This window comes from Scyliorhinus canicula, chromosome 3 (genome assembly GCF_902713615.1).
Source record: "Scyliorhinus canicula chromosome 3, sScyCan1.1, whole genome shotgun sequence".
Taxonomy (NCBI): domain Eukaryota; kingdom Metazoa; phylum Chordata; class Chondrichthyes; order Carcharhiniformes; family Scyliorhinidae; genus Scyliorhinus; species Scyliorhinus canicula.
In genome coordinates, this window is record NC_052148.1 from 102,147,156 (window position 1) to 102,173,698 (window position 26,543).

At 46.6% G+C, this 26,543-nt stretch overlaps 1 protein-coding gene and 1 non-coding gene across 5 annotated transcripts in view; both read left to right on the forward strand.

The window, feature by feature from the left end:
• The window catches only part of kif2a (kinesin family member 2A), a 188,059-nt gene that overhangs the window by 76,841 nt on the left and 84,675 nt on the right, over window positions 1-26,543 (forward strand). For 2 of the 4 annotated variants that reach the window (XM_038790994.1, XM_038790996.1), the window contains exons 7-10: window positions 1,722-1,817; window positions 3,015-3,069; window positions 12,362-12,442; window positions 26,289-26,451. In XM_038790994.1, coding sequence (XP_038646922.1) covers window positions 1,722-1,817; window positions 3,015-3,069; window positions 12,362-12,442; window positions 26,289-26,451 — 395 coding nt within the window. The remainder of the gene's footprint in view (window positions 1-1,721; window positions 1,818-3,014; window positions 3,070-12,361; window positions 12,443-26,288; window positions 26,452-26,543) is intronic. The other 2 variants (XM_038790995.1, XM_038790997.1) reach the window with 1 other exon arrangement.
• On the forward strand, window positions 11,578-11,659 carry trnas-acu. The gene has a single exon. It is a non-coding gene; the product is annotated as a tRNA-Ser (tRNA).

Below are 26,543 nucleotides of genomic sequence, written 5' to 3' on the forward strand. Positions count from 1 at the left end.
GGTAACTTCAATACTAAAAGCCGGATCTACAAGGTGGCGAACAACAAAGGGGAAGTATGATACATTCATTGCACAGTAACTGGAGAAAGTCACACAGTGGAGCTATCATCACAGCCACACTCAGCTGTAGAAATAGTTTCCCTCCCCCATAGCATGTTATTGTTAAATGGGCAGCTGGTTCAGATCCAAAACTTGAATTGAGAAGATTTCGCCTTCGCTGAAACTGAAGATGGTTTTCCCAAATGTGGCCAAATAACCTGTGCGGTAATTATCTGCAGGATTCAGCTCATAGTTATAGCTCATAGTTATATAATATTGGATCTTGTATGGAAACAAATGGCGTCTTAGAGTTCAGGAAACGTAGGTAGTTGGTAACCATGGGTAACTTCTTGTAATACTATGCCATGTAATGCTGTGTATCAGTGTGATTAAGTGTTGTAGTGTGTTATAGTCCTTGTTGAATGTTTTTTCTTTTAAGTTAATAAATATGCTTTATTAGTTGATGACAAAATGACTGGACTATTCCTCCCTGGTTTGCGCATCCTTTCTCGCAGTATACCAAATTGAAAATATACACCACTAAGAACCAGTGTTCCAAGCAAGATAACCTTCAGGATTTTGAGATACCCCACATTTAACATCAGGGTTCTTAGCAAATAAAATAAACAGAAAAGTGGTTAGGAATTAGCAAGCTTCATGTGATGTGCATGTTCAGAATTTCTATTGTTATTAACTTGATAAAGTCAAATTATAGGGCAACATGGTGGCGCAGTGGTTAGCACTGCTGCCTCAGGGGCGCTGAGGTCCTAGGTTCGATCCCGGCTTTGGGTCACTGTCCGTGTGGAGTTTGCACATTCTCCCTGTTCTCGCATGGGTTTCGCCCCCACAACCCAAATATGTGGAGGGTAGGTGGATTGACCATGCTAAATTGGCCCTGAATTGGAAAAAATTAATTGCTTTTCTAAATTTATTTTTTAAACAGTCCTATTATATAATGTCTTTCTTAATGATGAAAGTGACCCAGCGCTATAAAAACCAAGAAAAGTCCCGGTTTAATCTCAGGACTTCTTCCTGAGTTAGCTGATCAAGACTGGGTAGCATTATGATATTATGATTGCCCTTGTCCCTGATGTAGAACAGGAGGAAAATGCCAAGGCCCCACCTCGATAGTCTAATATTTGGATGAAAATGTTTTGAGCGTATAATTTCCTCTGATGTTCGAAAGGCTATTACCCAATGCCAAAAAATGCTGAGTAGGAACCTACAAAGAATGGTAATTTGGGTAAAATACTAAAAGACATTTGGTACCCGGAAAATCAAACCGATGATTTTCTGCTTAGAGGATGAAATGAGATTAAATATTAATACCCTCAAGCTTTTTGTTTCCCCCACAGTTTATTCTAGCGACTCTAATTCTGTAACTTTCCTATTTGATGCAGCGTTTTCTCATTAGCTTTAGCTCCTTTCACGGCAGGCAATGTTGACAGCTATTGGGATGTAACTGGTCTATGAGACAATAATTTTTCACTCCAAAACCTTAAGTAGTTTATTGAGTCCCCTTTTTGCAAATGGTTTTACAGAAAGTGTTATCTGTATTATTACTCATATGTTGAAGCACAAGATTTGGAAAACCAGTGTTACATGTAAATTGTTGTCTTTTACTTCGTGTAATCCTGTTATTGTGTATGATTACTTCAATAATTGTATGTTTAATATAACAGGATGTTGATTCTACAAATCCAAACTGGGAAATTATGTGCATGATAAGAGAATTTAGATCAAGTCTTGACTATCGACCCCTTACAGCTGCTGATCCTGTAAGTTAAAAGTTTAAGCAAGTAGATTACCAGTGTAAAAGGCTGTGAAAAGTTTGTTTTGTTCAATTTTAAATGATTAAATATTATTCAAAGTAATTTGTAGGTGCATTTTATTTTTAAAGTTTCACAATATCATGAGAGTAGTCTATGCTTTTTAGATATAAAAGTAATGGTCACATTTTTACATCTTTCTATGATTATTGTGCAGTTTTAACAAATCGCTTAGTAACTTTCAGTGTTAATAAAGTTTTTCATGTGAAGAAAAGTCTTTGAGTTTTGCAGAGGCATGTTGGTACTTCAGAGTAAAATTTGTATTTCTGACTATTTGCTTCAATTTGTACTTTCATACAGTCCATGTGTGATCATTAATCATATGATTATGAAACATGTGATTGTGAAGCAATCCAACTCGTGTGGGACAGAAAGAACCTTAAGAGTCACATTATTTTTTAAAAAATACAATGTGCCTGTTTTGTTAGTTTCTAACCCTACGTCCATTTTCTGCAGCTTTGCAATAATTTTACGTAGCATTACAGGAAGCAGCCACAGTTACACGCTATGTGCCAGTCAGCCTTCTGAAGATTTTGTGTCAAAGTGGTCTAATTGACCATACTGTTCAGGTCTGCAAGTTTGATTTGCTGGCCTGGAAGCATTTTTCTTATTCACCTTGGAGGATGTGGGCGTCACTGGCTAGGCCAACATTAGTTTCCCATTCCTAATTATGCTTGCGAAGGTAGTTTGAGCTGCTGCCTTGAACTGCTGAAGTCCATGTGGTTTAGGTGCACCTGGTACTTGTGTGGCATCAATGTAATTGGTGGCATAGTGGTTAGCACTGCTGCCTCACAGTGCCAGGGGCACAGGTTCAATTCCGGACTTGTGTGACTGTGTGGTGTTTGCACTTTCTCCCTATGTTTGCGTGGGTTTCATCCGGGTGCTCTGGTTTCCTCCCACAGTCCAAAGATGTGCAGGTTAGGTGGATTGGTCATGCTAAATATCCCCAGGGATGTACAGGTTAGGTTAAGGGGATAGGTAGGGTAAGCTGGGGAATTGGCCTCGGTAGAGTGTTCTTTTGGAGGGTTGGTGCAGACTTGATGGGCCGAATGGTCTCCTTTTGCACTGTAATGAATCTAAGAGAAGTTATTTGAATGCATGATTAGAACAGCTGGTGCTGCAACTGAAACTTTGTTTTCCTTTTAGATCGATGAACAAAGAATATGTGTTTGTGTAAGAAAACGACCACTAAACAAGAAAGGTATAATCATTTTTAGTTATCTTTAATCTGCAAAATGATCCCATTATTTTACCCAGACTCTCATTGATCTCTAATTAAAGTATCCTTTAACACAAGACTTTGCAGTACATGCAACTGACCACTTTAACTAATAACACTTCAAGTTTTGTAGTTTTCGCCGTTTTCTTGAGTTGATGTGCCACTGGTCCGTTTCTATACTGTTGACCATTTCTGGCTCTATCTTCACAAGAGGTCAAACAGTTGCATATCAAACAAATGTATCTACACTGAACTTATAATTCAACGCAATTTATTCACTAAACTTGCATCAAATATATCATGTATTCAAATCTTATTCCATCACCGTTTGTCTCCACTCTCAGCTTCAGACATAAGTAGCTTTGAACTGAATTGGCCAAATTCTTCGCGGAGGTCTGTTCTATTCTCTGAGCCTTTACTCCGGGTCACTGCATTCGCGCCGGATGTTCCTAGGTTGTCGCTAAAAACAATATCTTCAATGCTTGATTTTTAAAAAAACCTTTTTTGTTAACTGTTAAATGTCTTTCTTCTAACCATAGGTTCATATTCCAGACATCGTTCCTCAATATTCAGACATTGTGGTCACATGTGTATTCTGTAAACTTTCAATCAGTGCATTGCAAACTGTCCTTTAAATAGGTTAACAGTCTCATTTCAAGTTTACCAAAACTTTCCATCATGCCTGCAATCAGTCATTTTAGCACAATCATCGCCTTATCGCTACAATACTGAGCTATCCCCCACTCCCATTCCTCCCAAGAATGTGCTGTAAATGGGTAATGATGAGTGAAGCTTGGAATAGGGTGTGGCCAGACCCACGGTCTGAGAAAATCTTTTATTACTCACTTATCACACACCATGACATTAACTTCTTGATTTTGGTGATTGTTTCTTTCATACTGGTTCGGGCTGCATATAATTAGCAACATTTATTGAATATAAGCTTTTAAAAGAATACTAGTCAAATGTAAAACGATAGTCATGAGAAACTTCTTCCGTTAAGTGTCATAAACAGCAAAGATGCATTGCCTGCGCTAAACTGCAATAGAAGACTGTTCTCCAAAATGCAGTTGCTTACTTTACAAATCACTATTGGCTATTGACTAGACTTTTATGCACAATGGCTTCAGACGGACTCATGAACGACACACACATTGAAACTTACAATCCCGGTTGCTCACTGGAGTTAATTATCCTGCCTTCTATCGAGTCAGGCACGAATCTTCAACAGGTACAACTGTCAGTAAAACCTTTATGGATGCCACGCATTCATAATTCTCTGCTTAAGGTTTTGCAGTAACAATTGTTTACACATTATCTCTTGAGCTTCTGAGCATGCCATCAGATTTTGTAATTTGTGGAAAGGTTGGTGGATTTCAATCTGTAAATTCCTTTCAATCTTGAATATTATCTCCAAGCCTTCTCAAGAATAAACATTTTTATGCCTGTGAATCTCTCATCGTAGCTCAAATGCCTTAAGATAATCTTTGCTTTGGTGACCTCTCTTTTTCCAATGCCTGGTTATTTGTGTTGCAGTATGATAACAAAACTTACAGTTCTCCAGATGTGGCGTGACTTACACAAACGTTATCATGTTCTGGGATTTGTGCTCTAACGCTTTGGATAAATATCTGAAAATCCACAGAACCATAAAGGTTTACAATATAGAAGAAGGCTACTAATCTCATTATGTCTGTTCTGGTTCTTTACTCGAGCAATCTAAAATTATCCACTGCCCTGCTATCTTTCTATGGCCCTCTATCTACTGTCATAAAGTGTCCCTTTAAGAAAGTTATTTGTCTTATCATATGGCTTCAGTGATGTCATTTTGTGGGTGGATCTGAGCTGTGGCTATATGTGGGCTTTTACTTTTGCTTACAGTTTTGACTGCTGTGGACTACAGAAAGAGAAAATAAGTGTTTTGGCCTGTCTCTCTCTCTCTCTCTTTACTTTAAATATCTGTTCCAATAAAAAAACCATTTACTATAGCTACCTGCTTTGGTAACTTAAATTATATAGTTTGCTTTCCGGAAAGGTTTAAACCTGCTGGTGAGACAGGGTCAGAATCTCAGGAAAAGCCAGTCTTATTCAAGTGAGAATGCAGAGTGCTGGTCCACACCCTTGAAAATGTGTTTTTGTGTTTGTATTGGAACAGTTAAGGGGGAATTCATTAAGTGTTTTTCATAGATTATTGTAGCTGGGTGGTGTCTTTATGTTTGTAATTGATAAAAATTCTCGCTGTGTGTTTATATAAATGTTAACTAAATTCTTAGAATAAAGCTGGTTTTGATTAAAGTGTCTAGGAATACTGTTAAATCACACCTGAAGGGAAGGCTCTTGTGCTCATCCTAGCCAAATACAACATAAAGGTTGTAGATCAGATGGACTTCATAATATACTTCGGAGTTATAAAACTCGGCCCATAACTCTACCTCTATTTCAAATGCTTTTCTCATACTGTTGGTTAACAGTTTTTTATTTGTTCGGGGGGTTCGCGAGATTGGGACGCCATTTAAAAATGGCATTCCGATCTCCTTCTGCACTGAGGAGTTCTGGCGAGTGGAGCTCCTCAGTGCAGGAAATGGGACTAAGTGCAGCCTTGGCAGGGCAATCCCTGCTGAAGCCCCGGATTGCAACAAAAAAAGAAAAAAGGTGGGTGGTATGGTGGCACAGTGGTTAGCACTGCTGTCTCACAGCACCACGGACACGGATTTGATTCCGACCGTGGGTGATTGTGTGTGGAGTTTGCACATTTCCCTGTGTCTGCATGAGTTTCCTCCGGGTTCTCTGGTTTCCTTTCACAGTCCAAAGATAGAGTTCATAGAATTTACAGTGCAGAAAATAGGCCATTCAGCCCATCAAGTCTGCACCGGCCCTTGGAAAGAGCAACCTACTTAAACCCCCACCTCCACCCTATCCCCCTTCATCCCCATAACCCAGTAACCCCACCTAAACTTTTTGGACACTAAGAGCAATTTAGAATGGCCAATCCACCTAACCTGCACATCTTGGACTGTGGGAGGAAACCGGAGACACGAGGAGAATGTGCAGACTCCACACAGACAGTGACCCAAACCGATAATCGAACCTGGGACTCTGGAGTTGTGAAGCAACTGTGCTAACTACTATGCTACTGTGCTGTCCCCCACTATGCTACCGTGCTATGCAGATTAGGTGGATTATCCATTCTAAATTGCTCCTTAGTATCCAAAGGTTAGGTGGGTTTACGGGATTATGGTGGGGGAGTGGGCCTAGGTAGAGTGCTCTATCAGAGGGTTGGTGCAGACTCGATGGGCCGAATGGTCTCCTGCACTGCAGGGATTCTAAGATATGGTGCACAATTCACCCAAACAATTTCTAAATGTTGTCCCTAGCGGGGAAACCAGTGAGATGCCCGCTGGGCGGTTAGGTGCAATTCAGTTCGCAATTCACCCACACTTGGAATTTGTTTTGGAGTGGGGCCTAAAATCACCAGCAAGGCCGGCTCTCCTGAGATCAGGCTGCCAAGGTTACCTTAATCTCCAGACAACCGCTGGGGGCATCCCGAAAGGGGTTTTTGCCGCTGTAACCATGCTGTGGCCCCTCCCCAGCAATTCTCTGATCCTAAAATAATTTGTGCTCGAGTGCGCGGGGCCAGTGAATCACAGCCATTATTTTGTACGACAATAAATTGTATCACGAGACTTCTGTGAGACACCTGAAGTAATTTTTGAAAGTTGACATTTTACTGCATTCCAAGATCATGTTTTCACTTCTTTTACCACCTTTTTAGATTTCTCCATCTATTGCTTATAAATTGCAGTCACTGATAACAAACAGATGCATCTGTTTTGATTCACTTCTTCCATTGTACATAAGGATCAGTGCATTTAAGTTTAAGATCCCTGGGCAGGGTTCTCTGGCCTTCCAGCTGCATATTGCTCAGCGGTGGGAGGCGTCAGTCCATTCGCTGGCGGTGGGATTTTCTGCTCCCGCCACTGTAAATGGGAATTCCTATTGAAGCCATCCCATGAAGCTGGGAAAGCCGCAGGTGCCTCACTGCTGCCTCATGGTGCCAAGGTCCCAGATTTGATCCCAGCTCTGTGTCACTGTCCGTGTGGAGTTTTGCATATTCTCCACATGTTTGCGTGGGTTTTACACCTGCATCCAAAGATGTGCAGGGTAAGTGGATTGGCCACACTAAATTGCTCCTTAATTCGAAAAAAAAATGAATTGGGTACTCTAAATCTGTTTTTCAAAAAAGAATGATAGCGTAGCTTCCCTACTACTCAATTCTATTCTTCTGGAAGTAAAACCAAGTTCTTGGTTTGCCTTTTTTGTGCTAACTTTCTAACCTGTGTTGCAAATTTTTGCGAGTGGTGTAATTGTACTCCGATCCCCTTGACCCTCTACCTGATCTTAACTTGTACCTTCCAATAAGCGACCTCCCTATGCTTCCTACCAAGATATACTGCATCTCATTTATCTATGCTGAACTTAATTTGCCAATTATTTGCCTGTTCTGCTAGTTTGTGTACCCTCCTCTAATTTGTTGCAGTTCTCCTCAGTGGGCGGCACAGTAGGTGGGCGGCAAGGTAGTGGTCAGCATTGTTGCTTCAGAGCGCCAGGGTCCCAGGTTTGATTCCCGATATGGGTCTCTGTCTGTGTGGAGTCTGCACTTTCCTCCGGGTTCTCCAGTTTCCTCCCACAAGTCCGGAAAGACGTGGTAATTTGGGCATTTTGCATTCTCCCTCCATGTACCCAAACAGGTGCTGTAATGTGGCGATTGGGGGCTTTTCACGGTAACTTTCTGCAATGTTAATGAAAGCCTACTTGTGACAATAAAGATTATTATATTTTTTTATAAATTTAGAGTACCCAATTATTTTTCTTTCCAATTAAAGGCCAATTTTGCTTGGCCAATCCACCTAACCAGCAAATCTTTGGTTTGTGGGTGTGAAACCTGGGTCCTCAGCGCCTTAGTCCCAGTGCTAATCACTGTGCCACGTGCCGCCCCAAAGATTATTATTATTATTGACTATCTCCTGCCATCGTCCCGTCCTTTTCCCAAAACTAATAATAATAATCAGTTATTGTCACTAGTAGGCTTCAATGAAGTTACTGTGAAAAGCCCCGAGTCGCCACATTCCGGCGCCTGTTCTGGGAGGCCGGTACGGGAATTGAACCTGTACTGCTGGCCTTGTTCTGCATTACAAGCCTGCTGTTTAGCCCACTGTGCTAAACCAGCCACTTGTGTTGGGTGTTATCCTCAAGTTTAGAACGAGTACTTTTGATTCCAAAGTCCAGATCATAAATATAAATTATAAATGACAATGATTCCTGTATTGGTCCTTGTAGTTGTTCAGATTATTTATTAAAAGGCGGTGGAAGCAGAATCTTTGACTATTTTTATAGTAGAAGGAGAGGATGAAATGTTATCGGGGGTTAAGCAGGAATGAGGTTGGAGGTTGCAATCAGCTCAGCCATGATCTTATTGAATGGCAGAGCAGGCTCGAAAGGCTGAGTGCCCCCCCCCCCCCCTCCTCCTAATTTGTATGTTGTGCATTTCTAATGCTAAAACGATTAGTTTGTGTTGTAATTTTCTGTCTCTCACAGAATCGACTTTTATTTATCCTTGAGTATTATCTGAAATCTGATCATATAATCTCTGTTTTTGAACCAATATTAATGCAGATAGTTTTGCTTCCTAACCCTTTACTCTGTATTTGTCTCCTGTTGTACAACACTAGTACTGATTTGTATTCTCCATGGGACTACAACTCTTCTCTTTTTGCCCACTAGCTCACTGGACTAAAAGATGTATTTTGTGTTACTATGTTCTATGTGTCCGCTGTGACTCAGTTGGTGGCCCTCTCGCCTCTAATTTACAAGGTTCCACTTTTGGACTTTAACACAAAAATCTAAGCTGATATTCTAGTCTGCCCCCTGAGGTAAATGTAAATATTCTCTGCCCTGTTTCAAAAATGAGCAGGGAAATTAACAACCACAGTGTCCTGGACAATATTTATTCCTTAATCAGAACAGATTAACATACAAATTAGGAGCTGGGGTGGGATTCTCCGCGAACCGGCGGGGCGGGCCACTCTGGCGCCGAGGAGTGGTGTGAACCATACCGGCGTCGGGCTGCCCCAAAGGTGCGGAATACTCCGCACCTTCGGGGGCTAGGCCGGCGCCGGAGTGTTTGGCGCCATGGCAGCCAGCGCTGACGGGCTTGGCGCCATGCCAAGGGCCTCTGCCAGCCGGTGCGAGTTGGAGCATGCGTGGGAGTGCCAGCGTGTGCTGTCATCATCCTAGCGCATGCGCAGGGGGGTTCATCTCCACACCGGCCATGGCAGAGGTTGACAGCGGCGGGGTCGGGATTCACGCCGCCCCCGGTGATTCTCCGCCCCGGTGGGGGGTCGGAGAATCCAGCCCCAGAAGTAGGTCATTCTGCCAAATGTGTCTGCTGCACCTTTCAGTAAGATCATGGCTAATCTGATTGTGCCCTCAACTCCACGTCCCCCCTAACCTCTTGTCAAGAATCTATCTGTCTCTATCTTATCTGGTTATTATCACATTGTTGTTTGTGGGAACTAGCTGTGCACAAATTGACTTGTCATGTTTACTACACTACACCGGTGACTACACTTCAGAAGTATTGAATTAGCTGCAAAGCGCTTTGAGAGGTCCGGGATCGTTTTCTTTGCCCCATACTGCCAGCCAGCCACTTTTGGTGACCTCCCCCTCCTATATCAAATGCTGGACGTATACCTGAGAATACTTTGTATTCTCCACCTCGGTTTTGACACAATTCTAATAAATTGGCTTTAAGGCCCTTGTGTTATTTCTCACCATGTTGTTTATCATGGAGCTGTTTTTATTTGTTCCCTTCAGTATCATTTCTAACTTTGCCTCAGTACGTACAAGTTTAGCTCCAGGTAAACAGCTCACAATCACGCAAGGATTTGACTTCTAATTCTCATGGCTATCCAACGGTGAGCAAATGGCCAGCAGCCTATGTCTTTTTCCAGACCGGCCTCTGGTTTGGATAATGTTTTTCTGGGACATTTTACTTTTTGCAGTTTGGTATCTGATGTCTGTTTATGCGATCTCCCATTTGTTTTATAGCTAATCTTAACACAGATGGTTCTGCTTTCTTTAGCTGTATTCTGTATGTCTCCAATTGTAGCAATGCTGCTGCTGATTTGTATTCTTCAGCTCTGGTTCCTGAAGATTTAAGATATCCAAAGCGTAAACATTATTAACCCACCTGCAAAATCTCTTAAAATTTGTCTGCCTTTGTAAGTGCGTATACCTGCTCTACAAGGTCACTGATTACCAGGCAGCTTTTACATCTCTTCACCCCTCTTGTATCTATGTTTATTATTCACGCACAATTGCATCTTGATATGTTACTTTAATCAACGTTTGATTGTCTCCAGTCTTCTACTATCAGTGGGGTAATTATCTCGTCGTACTGTGTCCTTATACCTAAAGTGGGAATGAAGCCTAATGTTTGGTGCTATATTTTTACAAAGAAGAGTAGCCCTAATTGCAGGGCTTAAAATGACCCAGGTCCACTTTTCCTTTATTTAAAAAAAAGGTTGCACAGCATTTGCGTCTTCTTTTCATTCTCTGCAACTGATTTTGCAGGACAAAATATATTTAAAATGAGTGGGAATTAGGTTTTGCTACCAGCTGATATTCACTGCCCCCTAAAAATCTGTTAACTGATTTTAAAGATCCCTGTTTATTTGATTGATGTAATTGTAATTGCTTCCCATTGGCCTGGCAATCTTTCGCAGCTGTTCACTAAGTTTTCATCCCTGTGTGCCTCTTGCCCGCATAAATTCTGCACTTGTCTCTTTTATCACATTTTATTTCACATAAAGGTAATCACTACCAGTTTATTTTTTCTGCAAAGTATCCCTTTGTTTGCCAACCTATGCTGTTGTTCAACCAAGTCTCAAATACCAACGATATTGTGGCCTTCCTCTCCAGTAAATAACTCTAGTTCTCCCATTTTATTCCAGGACTCCTAGCATTCATGAGTGGAACTTGAAGCCAATCTTTAACTCACATCTTACAGATGTTTTTTTATTTTGTTGCGCTGCCTTTGCACCGTTACCTGCTGTATTTCGGGCAGCACAGTAGGGTGGCATGGTAGCATAGTGGTTAGCACAGTTGCTTCACAGGTCCAGGGCCCCAGGTTCGATTTCCGGCTTCGGTCACAGTCTGTGCAGAGTCTGCACGTTCACCCCGTATCTGCGTGGTTTTCCTCCCGGTGTTCCGGTTTCCTCCCCAGTCCAAAGATGTGCAAGTTAGGTGGATTGGCCATGCTAAATTACCCTTGGTGTCCAGAGGTTGGGTGGGGTTACTGGTTTATTGGGATAGGGTGGAGGTGTGGGCTTAGATAGGGTGCTCTTTCCAAGAGCCGGTGTAGACTTGATGGGCCGAATGGCCTCCTTCTGCACTGTAAATTCAATGAGTCTATGATTCTATGACTCTAGGGACGTGGTGGCCGAGTGGTTAAGGCAATGGACTACTAATCCATTGTGCTCTGCACACGTGGGTTTGAATCCCATTCTCGTCGATTTTTTGGGCAGCGCGGTAGCATAGTGGTTAGCACAAATGCTTCACAGCTCCAGGGTCCCAGGTTTGATTCCCGGCTTGGGTCACTGTGTGGAGTCTGCACGTTCTCCCCGTGTGTGCGTGGGTTTCCCTCGGGTGCTCCGGTTTCCTCCCACAATCCAAAGATGTGCAGGTTAGCTGGATTGGCCATGCTAAATTGCCCTTGGGGTCCAAATTGCCCTTCGTGTTAGGTGGGGTTACTGGGTTATGGGGATCGGGCGGAGGTATGGGCTTGGGTAGGGTGCTCTTTCCAAGAGCCGGTGCAGACTCGATGGGCCGAATGGCCTCCTTCTGCACTGTAAATTCTATGAAATCTTTGTATTAGTGCCTGGCCTGTACCATTTATATCACTTCTATTTAACCATGGTATTGCATTGGAAATAATTGAGAAGTTGAGGCCCCAGAATGGATCCCTGGGCACTCTACTTGTCACATCCTGCCTAATTGAGAATGTTGTCTTTATCCCTATCTGCCTCTCAACTAATTACTGACTTATGTCACAAGTTTCATATAATTCTGTGCTGTTCTTTACAGTGAAATAAATATTGCATACATCTATTGTACAAGTAATAACTGGTATTTTAGATCTTAAATCTTGTAGTGATTATTTGTAGTTGCTAATGCAAATGATATAAAAACTATATGCTCACATTCCCTCTTCCAGAAACTGTGCCCTTCAGAGCATTAAGACGCAACTGGAGGCAACAGGCATTAAGGAACCAGGAGGCAGGCAGAATTCCATCAGGTAGCAGACAGGAACTAACAAGGTAGCAGGAAAGTGAGAAGTAGTAGGTAGAAAAAAAGACAATTTTTGAAAGGAGCCACTTTTTATTCCAAATATCCAGTTTATGGTAATTTTGGAAATGGGACAACCTGGAAATATGACATGGTGGTGTGAAATTTCATGATATATTGGTATGACATTGCTGAAAGTTTCATCTGCATCAGCGGAATGTTTTCCAAAAATGCCCACAAGAGGATTTTCTCTCTCACTTTCAAATTGTTTGTTCTAGACTTTTTTGCATTATATTATCGTCTGCTATTTAATTTTCTATCAAACATTCCTGTACAAAACTATGGTCTCATTGATTTGGGATTCCTGACCACCACCTTGTTATTGACCGAGCAGAGATGACTTTTCATTCTCAGGCAACACATTCCCAAGGAAAAATTGTGGATATGTTCACCTTGAGGTACTTTATTTGTAAAATGTTTTGGCTATTAATGATATCTATTTGCATTTCTACAGCCCTTTTTAACACCGTAAACCGTCCAAATGCACTTTGCAGAAATGGATTTGTACTTTGTAGGGCCCCGGGCTCACCTTCAATTCTGCCCCCCCCCCCCCCCCCCCCCCCCTCCCTCCACACACACACACACATGATGTCACGCCCCTTCTGACCCCACCCACTCTTGCCCACAGAACTCAAACGCTTGAGCCCTGAAAATACACTATGCAAAATAACAATGTGCTACACTTTTCTTTTAAAATTCCAATTAAGGGGCAATTTAACGTGTCCAATCCATCTGCACATTTTGATTTGATTTATTGTCACATGTACCAAAGTACAGTGAAAAGTATTTTTCTGCGGCCGAGGGAACGTACACAGTACTTAGTGGACAAAAAGAATAATCAACAGAGTACATTGATGAATGGTACATCGACAAACAGTGATTGATTACAGTGCTGATCCAGTGGCCAAACAAAACAAATACTGAACATCTTTGAGTTGTGGGAGTGAGACCCACACAGACACTGGGAGAACGTGCAAATCCACACGGTCAGTGAGCCAAGGCCGGGATCGAACCAGGGTACTTGGCCCCATGAGGAGCAGTGCTAAACACTGCACAACCGTGCTGCCCCATGCTTACACTTTTAGGAATTTGTAAATTTCTACTTTTTATTTTTTGAAATGGTTAATTCCACCATTAGTCTGTCGGCATTCACTGCAGGATTGATTAACAAGTGGAGTCCCACGTGGGAAAAATACCACCTTGGTGTCAATGCTTTTTCAAAAAGGTGATTACCTTAAGAATATCCTTTTTGTTAAGTAAAGCATGTCATAAAAGACCTGATTATTTTCAAAATGCTAGTGATTTTGTTTTCTCACTAACGACCCTCGCCTGGTGTCTTCAAGGCAGCCTCCTGCCATGCCCATCTCCTCATGCTTGATTTGGCGCCTCGCTGTTGCTGGCTGCCCTGCACCCAGCCCTGGCAGGGCTGCTGATCAGTTGGCTCACCATGGCTCACGGCTTTCGCCTGCCACCTCACCCGCTGTTGCTGGCTAGCTCTGGTTGCGTTGTCCCTCGCCTGCTCCACTCAGTGCTCGACGGCTGCTGACCAGCTGGAAATCTGAAAAAAAAAACCAAAATGCTGGAGATACCCATCAACCCAGGCAGCACCTTTGGAGAGAAAAGTAGTTGACGTTTCAGATGGTCGATCAACCTTCAGTTCTCAAGTATGATTTTCTTTTTCAGAAGATTTTCATAGAATTTACAGTGCAGAAGGAGGACATTCAGCCCATCGAGTCTGCACCGCCCCTTGGAAGGAGCACCCTACCCAAGCCCCACACCTCATCCCCATCCCCGTAACCCCACCTAAACCTTTTGGACACTACCGGCAATTTAGTATGGCCAATCCACCTAACCTGCACATCTTTGGACTGTGGGAGAAAACCGGAGCACCCGGAGGAAACCCACACAGACACGGGGAGAACGTGCAGACTCCACACAGACAGTGACCCAAGCCAGGAATCGAACCTAGGACACTGGAGCTATGAAACAACTGTGCTAACCACTATGCCACCATGCTGGCCTTTTTTTGAAATGCTAGACACCATTTATGTAATAATAATCTCTTATTGTCACAAGTAGGCTTCAATTTAGTTACTGTGAAAAGCCCCTAGTCACATTCCAGCGCCTGTTCGGGGAGGCCGCTATGGGAATTGAACCCGCGCTGCTGGCATTGTTCTACGGTGCAAGCCAGTTATTTAGCCCACTGTGCTAAACCAGCCCCTACTGAGCTAAACCAGCCCCTGTAATATCTTTTGTAGCTTCACAGGCATTTTCTCCCCTTGTCCCCCTTAACTTTTGTACTACTTTTTTGTCATTGTTCTACATGTTTTCTTTATCTTTTTATTCAGAGATGCAGAGCTGGGCTGAAAAGTGGCAGATAGAGTTTAACCCTGATAAGTGTGAGGTGATTTATTTTGGTAGGACAAATTTAAATGCGGATTACATGTTTAACGGTAGGGTTCTGAAGAATGTGGAGGAGCAGAGAGATCTTGGAGTTCATGTCCATACATCTCTGAAAGTTGCCACCCAAGTGGATAGAGCCGTGAAGAAAGCCTATAGTGTGTTAGCATTTATTAACAGGGGGATTGGGTTTAAGAGCCGTGAGGTTATGCTGCAACTGTACAAGACCTTGGTTAGACCACATTTGGAGTAGTGTATGTAGTTCTGGTCACCTCATTATAGGAAGGATGTGGAAGCATTGGAAAGGGTGCAAAGGAGATTTACCAGGATGCTGCCTGGATTGGTGGGTGGATCTTATGAGGAAAGGTTGAGGGAGCTAGGGCTTTTCTCATTGGAGCGAAGGAGGATGTGAGGTGACTTAATTGAGGTGTATAAGATGATGTGAGGGATAGATAGAGTGGACGTTCAGCGATGTTTCCTCGGGTTGATGTAGCTGTTACAAGGGGGCATAACTATAAGGTTCATGGTGGAAGATATAGGAGGGATGTCCGAGTTTGGTTCTTTACTCAGAGAGTGGTTGGGGCGTGGAATGCACTCCCAGCTATGGTAGTGGAGTTGGACACTTTAGGAACTTTCAAGCGGTTATTGGATAGGCATATGGAGTGCACTAGAATGATTGGGAGTAGGTTGATTTGATCTTAGTTTCAGACTAGTTTGGCACAACATCGTGGGCCGAAGGGCCTGTACTGTGCTGTACAGTTCGACGTTCTATGTTATTCCAGCTGACTCTTCATTCTTTGCCCTGGTAGCACTAAATGCTTTGGCACCAATTTCAGATTTGATCTAATCTTTCTATTCATGAATGGAGCCTATAATGCATTACTTTTTCTCTAAGTTGACTTGTACCCTTTCCATCTCCTGCCCTGAGACAAGCCCGCCTCCATGTGATAGGCCTAGTATAGTTGTCAGAAATGCCATTGCTTTGTCTGGAGCTCGGGCTTGGGAGAGGTGATGGCGCCATGATGTTGCTGCTGGACGAATAATCCAGACATCCAGGGTAATCCTTTTGAGGACCCAGGTTCAAATCGCACCGCGGCAGATGGCGGAATTTTTTGTTTGTTTTTGTTTTTTTATAAATTTAGAGTACCCAATTCATTTTTCCTATTGAGGGCGAATTTAGTGTGGCCAATAGACATAGCCTTCACATCTTTGGGTTGTGGGGGCGAAACCCACGCAAACACGGGGAGAATGTGCAAACTCCACACGGACAGTGACCCAGAGCCGTGATCAAACCTGGGACCTCGGTGCCGTGAGGCAGCAATGCTAACCACTGCGCCACCATGCTGCCTTAACATGGCGGAATTTAAGCTCAGCAGGGGCTGTTTAGTACAGGGCTAAATCGCTGACTTTGACAGCAGGCCAGCAGCACGGTTCGATTCCCGTAACAGCCTCCCCGAACAGGTGCCGGAATGTGGCGACTAGGGGCTTTTCAGAGTAACTTCATTTGAAGCCTACTCGTGACAATAAGCGATTTTCATTCATTTCATTTTCTTTTTTTTTTAAATAATTTTTATTGAGAAATTTTGATTTTATACAACAATAACGCACCTTAGTAAAATACCGAAAATAACAATAATATTAACAATCATATACATTCGCCCCATCCCCATGAACAACCCAGCATTTTAACAACAACGCAAATTAACACACTATAAAGTTACAGAATAAACACTACAATAATGCACCCCCCCCCCCCCCGGGTTGCTGCTGCTATTGACCCAGTTACCTATCTCTGAGCCAGGAAGTCCAGAAAAGGCTGCCACCGTTTATAGAACCCTTGTGTTGATCCTCTCAGGGCAAATTTGACCTTTTCCAATTTTATAAATCCCGCCATGTCACTGATCCAGGTCTCCACGCTTGGGGGCCTCGCATCCTTCCACTGTAGCAGAATCCTTCGACGGGCTACTAGGGACGCAAAGGTCAGGACCCCGGCCTCTTTCGCCTCCTGCACTCCCGGCTCCACCCCAACCCCAAAAATCGCGAGTCCCCACCCTGGCTTGACCCTGGATCCAACCACCCTCGACACCGTCCCCGCCACCCCCTTCCAGAATTCTTCCAGTGCTGGGCATGCTCAGAACATATGGGCGTGGTTCGCAGGACTCCCCGAACATCTGGTGCACCTGTCCTCACCCCCAAAGAACCTACTCATCCTAGTCCCGGACATGTGGGCCCGGTGCAGCACCTTAAATTGGATGAGACTAAGCCTCGCACATGAGGAGGAAGAGTTGACTCTCTCCAAGGCCTCCGCCCAAGTCCCGTCCTCTATCTGCTCCCCGAGTTCCTCCTCCCATTTAGCCTTCAGCCCCTCCACTGACGACTCCTCCACCTCCTGCATTACCTTATAGATGTCAGACACCTTCCCCTCTCCTATCCACACCCCCGAAAGCACTCTGTCCATCGTCCCCTGCGAGGGCAGCAAAGGGAATCCCTCTACCTGTCGCCTAGCAAACGCCTTTACCTGCAGGTATCTGAACATGTTCCCCTGGGAAGGCCAAATTTATCTTCCAGTTCCCCCAGGCCCGCAAACCTCCCGCCAATAAACAGGTCCCTCAATTTGCTGATGCCCGCCCTTTGCCATCCCCTGAATCCCCCATCCGTGTTCCCCGGGATGAACCGATAGTTGCCACCCAGTGGAGCCTCCATCGAGCCCCCTGTTTCCCCCCGATGCCGTCTCCACTGTCCCCAGATTCTTAGGGTCGCCGCCACCACCGGGCTCGTGGTATACCTCTTGGGGGAGAGCGGCAACGGTGCCGTTACCATGGCACCCAGGCTCGTACCTCTACATGACGCCATCTCCATTCTTTTCCACGCCGCCCCTCCCCCCTCCATCACCCATTTACGCACCATTGACACATTGGCTGCCCAATAGTACCCCAGAAGGTTGGGCAGCGCCAGCCCGCCTCTATCCCTTCCTCGCTCCAGGAACACCCTCCTCACTCTCGGAGTCCCATGTGCCCACACAAAGCTCAGAATACTGCCGGTCACTCTCCTAAAGAAGGCCCTGGGGATAAATATGGGCAGGCACTGAAAAAGGAACAAGAACCTCGGAAGCACTGTCATTTTGACGGACTGCACCCTCCCCGCCAACGACAATGGCAGCATGTCCCACCTCCTGAACTCCTCCTCCATCTGATCTACCAGTCTGGTAAAGTTATGCTTGTGGAGAGTCCCCCAGTCCCTGGCCACTTGCACCCCCAGGTACCTAAAGCTCTCCCCTGCCCTCCTAAGCGGGAGCCTACCAATTCCTTCCTCCTGGTCTCCAGGGTGCACCACAAACACCTCGCTCTTGCCTAAGTTTAATTTATAACCTGAGAAGGTCCCAACTCGGCTAGTAACTCCATCACTCCCGGCATCCCTCCCACCGGGTCCGCCACATACAGTAACAGGTCGTCGGCATACAACGACACCCTATGTTCCTCTCCACCTCGCACCAAGCCTCTCCACCTCTCTGAATCTCTCAATGCCATCGCCAGCGGCTCGATTGCCAGTGCAAACAACAAGGGGGACAAGGGGCAACCCTGCCTGGTCCCTCGGTAAAGCCAGAAGTACTCCGACCTCCTATTCGTGGCCACGCACGCCATCGGGGCCTCATATAGCAGCCTTACCCATCTAATGAACCCTTCACCAAATCCAAACCTCTCCAACACCTCCCATAGGTACCCCCACTCCACTCTATCGAAGGCCTTCTCCGCATCCAGCGCCACCACTATCTCTGCCTCCCCCTCAATCGCCGGCATCATAATGACATTCAGCAATCTCCGCACATTCGTGTTCAGCTGCCTTCCCTTCACAAAACCTGTCTGGTCCTCATGCACAACCCCTGGCACACAGTCCTCTATCCCGGTGGCCAGGATTTTTGCCAGCACCTTAGCATCCACGTTGAGGAGAGATATGGGCCTGTATGAACCACACTGCTGGGGGTCCTTGTCCTTCTTTAAAATTAACGAGATCAGTGCCCGTGACATCGTCAGGGGCAAAGTCCCCCCTTCCCACGCTTTGTTGAGTGTCCGCACCAGCAAGGGGCCCACTAGGTCCACAAACTTTTTATAAAATTCCACCGGGAACCCATCCGGCCCCGGTGCCTTCCCTGACTGCATCTGCCCGATCCCCTTAACTAGCTCCTCCAGCTCAATCTGCGCACCCAGCCCCTCCACCTTCTCCTCCTGCACCTTCGGGAAAGAAAGCCCGTCGAGGAACCTCTTCATTCCCCCCCTCTCCCCCGTTGGCTCCGACCGGTACAGTTCCCCGTAAAAGTCCTTGAAGACCTCATTCACCTCTACCCCCTTCCGCACCACATTCCCACTCTTGTCTCTCACTCCAGCAATCTCCTTAGCCGCATCCCGCTTACGGAGCTGATGAGCCAGCATCCTACTCGCCTTTTCACCATGTTCGTGCACTGCCCCTTGTGCCTTCCTCCACTGTGCCTCCGCCTTTCTAGTGGTCAACAAATCAAATTTAGCCTGCAGGCTGCGCCTCTCCCCCAACAGTCCCTCCTCTGGTGCCTCTGCATACCTCCTGTCCACCTCCAGCATCTTTCCCACCAGTCTGTCCCTCTCACTCCTCTCGCTCCTCTCCCTGTGTGCCCGGATGGATATCAGCTCCCCACGAATTACTGCCTTCAGGGCTTCCCAGACCATCCCCACCTGAACCTCCCCCCGTATCATTCACCTCAAGGTACCCCTCAATACTTGCCCGGACCCTCCTACACACCTCCTCCTCCGCCAACAACCCCACATCCAACCGCCACAACGGACGTTGGTCTCGCACCTCTCCCATCTCCAACTCTATCCAATGCGGAGCGTGGTCGGAGATTGCAATGGCCGAATACTCGGCCTCCTCCACTCTCGGAATCAGTCCCCTACTCACCACGAAGAAATCTATCCGAGAGTAGACCCTATGTACGTGGGAGAAGAAAGAGTACTCGCGTGCCCTCGGCCTTACAAACCTCCATGGATCCACCCCACCCATCTGGTCCATAAACCCTCTCAGTACCTTGGCCGCCGCCGGCCTCCTACCCGTCCTAGAGCTGGACCGATCCAGTGAAGGATCCAACACCGTATTAAAGTCCCCCCCTATGATCAGACCTCCCGCCTCCAGATCCGGGATCCGTCCCAACATACGCCTCATAAAGCCCACATCATCCCAATTTGGGGCATACACACTAGCCAGTACCACCTTCTCTCCTTGTAGCCTGCCCCTAACCATCACATACCTACCCCCCTTATCCGCCACCACCTCCGATGCCTCAAACAACACATTTTTCCCCACCAGAATCGCCACTCCCCGGTTCCTCACATCCAACCCCGAGTGGAAAACCTGCCCCACCCATCCCTTCCTCAGGCGGACCTGGTCCGCCACCCTCAGGTGGGTCTCCTGAAGCATTGCCACATCCGCCTTTAGCCCCTTCAGGTGAGCCAGTACCCTCGACCGCTTCACCGGCCCATTCAACCCTCTCACATTCCAGGTGACCAACCGGATCAGAGGGCGTCCCGCCCCCCTCCCCCGTCGGCTAGCCATAACCCGTTGACTGCCCGCCCCAGGCCAGCACCCCCTGCTCGACCCCGTCCCCATAGCGACAACCCCTCACCTCTGTCCCCCCAGCCCCCACCAGCTCCTTCTTGACCCTACCAGCAGCAACCCGGTATTCCCCTTTCCCCCCCTCCCTTTCCCCCCAGGCTAGGAACCCTCCCAGCCGCGAACCGTCCTCCATTGTACTTCCGTGGGTCAGCTAACTTCTGCTGACCCCGGAAACTCCCGCCAATAGCCCGACCCCTCCCGAAGTGGGATCATCCCCCAATCTATCCCCCCTCCTGGCACCACTCCAGCGCGGGGAAGAACCAGTTAAGGCCCCACCTCCCCCGTCACCATCTCCACCCCCCCAGCCCCACAGCACGGGAAACCAGAGGAAAGCCTGCGCTTTTGCACTGCCCCACCACACCCTTCTGACGCAGCTCCCAAATATCAGCCCCACTCCATACCCCCACTCCGGCATAGAATACAACATACCCCCCCGACCCTCCCCTCAAGATACACAGCCCAGACAATGTCCCACAGCACAAAAACAAAAACATAGCAGAACAACCCCTCCGTAAATAACCATATCGAAATTGCAAAAGTACTAAAACAAGAAGAAAACAACAGAAGAAAAAGAGAACACAGCAACAGCAGAATCCAGCACTAATATCTTACAGCCGACCTCTCAACCCCCAACCCCTAGTTCAAGTCCAGTTTCTCCGTCCGCACGAAGGCCCACGCCTCCTCCGGGGAATCGAAATAATAATGCCGGTCCGAATAAGTTACCCACAGGCGCGCGGGCGGCAACATTCCGAACTTTATCTTTTTTCTATAAAGCACGTCTTTCGTCCGATTAAATCCGGACCGCCGCTTAGCCACCTCCGCACTCCAGTCCTGGTAGATCCGCACTACCCCATTCTCCCAATTGCTGCTCTTCACCTTCTTGGCCCAGCGCAGCACGCACTCCCGATCACTGAACCGGTGGAACCTCACCAGCACCGCACGCGGGGGTTCATCTTCCTTGGGCCTCCTGGCCAGCACCCTGTGCGCTCCCTCCAGCTCCAAGAGCAGATGGAGAGATCCGGCCCCCACTAGCGAATTCAGCATTACAGCCACATAGGCTGTCAGGTCCGATCCCTCCAGCCCCTCTGCAAGGCCCAAGATCCGCAGGTTTTTCCGCCTCATGCGGTGATCCAGCTCCTCAAAGCGTTCCTGCCACTTCTTGTGGAGTGCTTCGTGCCCCTCCACCTTACTCACGAGGACCACAGCCTCCTCCTCTCGTTCAATGGCCTGCGTCTGCAACTTCTTGATGGCAGCACCCTGGGTGGACTGAATCTCTGACAGCCTTCTGTTTGTTTCCTGCAGAGAGCTCAGTACTTCATCCTTGAATTCTTTAAAGCAGCGCAGGAGATCAGTTTGTTGTTTCTGGGCCCAGAGTCTCCATTCCTCTGGAGCTTTGTCGGTGGCCATCTTGGATCCCTTCCGCCGTTTTTTCTGAGGAGCTGCTGCTGTTTTTTCCACCTTTCCACTCCGAGTTCGAGTCATGGACTGCAGGGAAAGTCGTTCAGCACACCTTCCCCCACCGGGAGACGTCGAAAAATTTCCGTTTTGGGCTCTCAAAAGAGCCGAAAAATCTCTTTAAAACGGGAGCTTCCAAATGTGTGGCTTACTGCTGCATAACTGCCACTCGAAGACCATTCATTTCATTTTCAATAGGTCATCTGGAATTCCATGAAATCATTGTTGCAAAAAGCAACTATAATCATCTTTAAAAACCACCATCATCTTTTATTATTATCACAAGTCGGTTTACATTAACACCAATGAAGTTACTGTGAAAAGCCTCTAGTCGCTACACTCTGGCGCCTGTTCAGGTACACAGAGGAAGAATTCACAATGTCTAATTCACCTTAAGAAGCACATCCTTCGGGACTTGTAGGAGGAAAATAGAGCACCCGGAAGAAACCCACGCAGACACGGAGAACTTGCAGACTCCGCACAGACAGTGACCCAAGCGGGAATCGAAGCTGGGACCCTGGTGCTGTGAAGCAACAGTGCTAACCACTGTGCTAACATGTCACCCATTAGTGAACTGGTTCACTAATGCCCTTTAGGGCAGGACTTTTCAATGTGCGGGCTGTGACCCACGGGTGGAGGTGTCGGGAGGGTCGTGGCATTCCCGTGGTGGTCCTGGTCGCGGAGAATCATTTTTATTGAGAATGGCAACCGCTGCCGCATTTTAAATGAGAAGGAAATTAGGCTGTGGGCAGTCTTCTGGTCAGAAGCGGCAGCAGTGAGTAGGTCACACGTACTGCGCATACACTTGACGTCAAGCGCCCTCTATATATGTGCTTTTGGCACCAAATTGCAGTGGAGCGCTTCTTCCATTTCCCAGCCGCTGGCAAGCGAGGCAAGTAGACTACGAAGATGAATCATTTTCTTACAAGTAAGGGACGGCCAGAGACAAACACAGGCAGTGCACTTATTGGCCAGGATCTCACATCTGAATCTACTGGACAGAGCTGCCGAGCAGTTCAGGGCAGGACAGAGCAGTGCTATTGTTAGCTCTGTACAGAGCTCCAGGGCCTCTGGTTAACAGGATAATACTTAACACAGGTACAAAACAGTAAAAAGTTGATTTCTTGATGTGAGATATTGTCAATTTTGCCAATGTAAATAAGAATGCAAAGCCTATGTGTGTTATATGCAGGGAAGTACTGGCAAATGAGAGGAGACGTTTCAGATTTTGAAAGAGAAATGCTGGGTGAAAAATTCCTTTTGAGGTGAGACCTCCGAGGCAATTATTAACTTACAGCTGACTCCAAATGAGAAGACTACGCTGCTGTAGCTAACCTGTGATAGCACATTTTTAAAACTCTGCAGTAGTTCAAGAAAACTCTCTGCTGGTTGGAGTCACACCTGGCACAAAGTAAGATGGTTGTGGTGGTTGGAGGTCAATCATCGGCTCCAGGACATCACTGCAGGAGATCCTCCGGGTAGTGTCCTAGGCCGAACCATCTTCAGCTGCTCCATGAACCCTTCCATCATAAGGTCAGAAGTGGGGAAGTTCGCAGATGATTGCATAATATGTAGCACCATTCACGACTCCTCAGATAATGAAGTAGTCCATGTCCAAATGGAGCAAGGCTTGAACAGTATCCAGGCTTGGGCTGACCATATCCAGGAATGGGCGGCACGGTAGCACAGTGATTAGCATTTTTGCTTCACAGCTCCAGGGTCCCAGGTTTGATTCCCGACTTGGGTCACTGTCTGTGCGGAGTCTGCATGTTTTCCCCGTATCTGCGTGAGTTTCCTCCCAAGTGCTCTGGTTTCCTCCCACAGCCCAAAGATGTGCAGGTTAAATGGATTGACCATGCAAAATTTCCCTCTGTGTCCCCCCTCCCCCCAAAAAAAGCTTTGGTGGCGTTACTGTGTTACAGTGATAGGGTGGAGGTGTGGGCTTAAGTAGGATACTCTTTCCAAGGGCCGGTGCAGACTCAATGGCCGAATGGCCTCCTTCTGCACTGTAAATTCTAAGATTCTACGTGGCAAGTTACATTTGCACCACACAAGTGCCAGGCAATGGCCATCTCCTACAAGAGAGTATGTAACCATCATCCTTTGACATTCAATGACATCACTGAATACCCCACTATTAACATCCTGTGGGTTATGTAACATTAACCAAAAATGTAACTGGACTAGCCATATAAAATCTGTGCCCCCCCCCCCCCCCCACACAGCCTGTCCATCATCTACAAGGCACAAGTCAGGAGTGTAATAGAATACTCTTCACTTGGCTGGATGAGTGCAGATCCAACAACACTCAAGAAGCTCAACACCGTGCTGGAACCCGTTTGATTGTTACCCCTTCCGCAAACATTCAATCCCTCCACCACCAACAAACAGTGGCAGCTGTGTGTACCATCTACAAGGTGCATTGCAGTACCTCACCAAGCCTCCTTTGGCAACACCTTCTAAACCCACGACCACTACCATCCAGAAGGAGAAGAGTAGCAGATACCTGGGAACACTGCCACATGGACGGTCCCTTCCAAGTCACTCATCATCCTGACATGGAAATATATCACCGTTCCTTCACTGTCACTGGGGCACCATCCAGGAAATCCCTCCCTAACAGCACTGGGTGTACCTGAGCGACTGCAGCAGTTCAGGAAGGCAGCTCACCACCATCATCTGAAGGGGTGGGCAATAAATGCTGGCCAAACCAGCGACATCCATATCTTGTAAATGAATTTTTTTTAAAAAACTAGTGAAATAATCATGTTTTAAGAGCAATGTTCATTTTAATCTGAAATACCAGGAGTTAGTATTTCTACTGGCAGATTAAATCAATTATCTCCTATTTTTGGAAATCAGTCGCAGTATTTTTAACTTGCTATGCTGCATACTCACTAAAACTACTTGCCTATTCCTGCCCTGTTCCTGATCTTATATTTGTAACTTGCCCAAAAATGGAGAAATACAGGATGGTATTCAGGATCAGGCAGTTTTCTGTAACATTGGTAGTCAATATTAAATGTCAATGATGCTTACTTTCACATAACCGATTGAACATGTGTAGAAGATTCCAGAGATTTGGGGCGGGATTCTCCGACCCCCCGCCGGGTCGGAGAATTGCCGGGGGGGCGGCGTGAACCCCGCCCCCGTCGGCTGCCAAATTCTCTGGCGCCGGGGATTTGGCGACGGCGGGAATCGCGCCGCGCCGGTCAGCGGCTGCTCGCAGCGGCCCCCACTCTAGCGATTCTCCGGCCCGCGATGGGCAGAGTGGACATCAGTTTTCAGCCAGTCCCGCCGGCGTATATTACACCAGGTATTTGCCGGCGGGACCTGGCTGCGCGGGCGCCCTCGGGGGGGGGGGGGGGGGGATCTGGCCCCGGGAGGTGCCCCCGCGGTGGCCTCGCCCGCGATCGGAGCCCACCGATCCACGGGCGAGCCTGTGCCGTGGGGGCACTCTATTCTTCCGTGTCGGCCGCTGTGGTCCTCCGCGATAGCCAACGCGGAATGAACCCCCCCCCTGCGCATGAGCTGGGATGACGGCAGCACACACTGGCGCTCCCGCGCATGCGCCGGCCAGCGGAGGCCCTTCGCCGCCAGTTGGCATGGCGCCAAGCCCCTTCCCTGCCGGCCGGCATGGCGCAAACCACTCTGGCGCCGGCCTAGCCCCTGAAGTTGCGGAGGATTCCTCACCTTTGGGGCGGCCCGATGCCGGAGTGGTTCATGCCACTCCTCGGCGCCGGACTTGCATGCCACTCCGATTCCCGCAGAATCCCGCCCTTGATTTCTAGATTCATACCCATCAGTGTGCTCCTTCTTTGATCTTTACTTGGTATTGTTATTGTTTATATACAATCTGCAGTCGAAAAACCAGTAACTTTACTTATGTTTAGGCCCATGACTCAAGATGTATGCTAAGTTGTATAATCAACTCGATGGGAGATATTGTTCTTAGAATCAAAGTCTCCTGCATTTATTCTCTTTGATGGGGTTGGTGATAGATGCTTTTGTAATACTGCTAATGGGGCTCAACTCTGGACTATTAACCTCGGGCCACTAGGAAATCAGTTATTTCTGGTTGACTTCTGTCTCAAGCTTTCGCTGGCACTCTGCAAAACCCGATCGCTTTTTAGAAAATTTGATTGTGATCAGACATGCAGAATAATTCTTCATGATAAATAACTGTTTTAAGAAGCTGATTCAACATTGTTTTGGTAATAAGATTCCTGTCCTGAAGAGAGATTGTTCAACCAACACGGCAGCATGAGATGGGAAGAATAACTCCTTGCATTAATCTCTTTCAGAAAATGCAATCCGAGATCTTGATGTAATCACAATTCCCAGTAAGGATGTTGTAATGGTTCATGAACCGAAACAAAAAGTGGATTTAACAAAGTACTTAGAAAACCAAACTTTTCGTTTTGACTATGCCTTTGATGAAACTGCTACTAATGAAATGGTTTACAGGTAAGCAACATTATTATTTTTAAGGAACATTGCCTATTAACTGACAAACTTGCAAATGGGTGTTGATTATGTTAATGCAAATGATCAAGCAG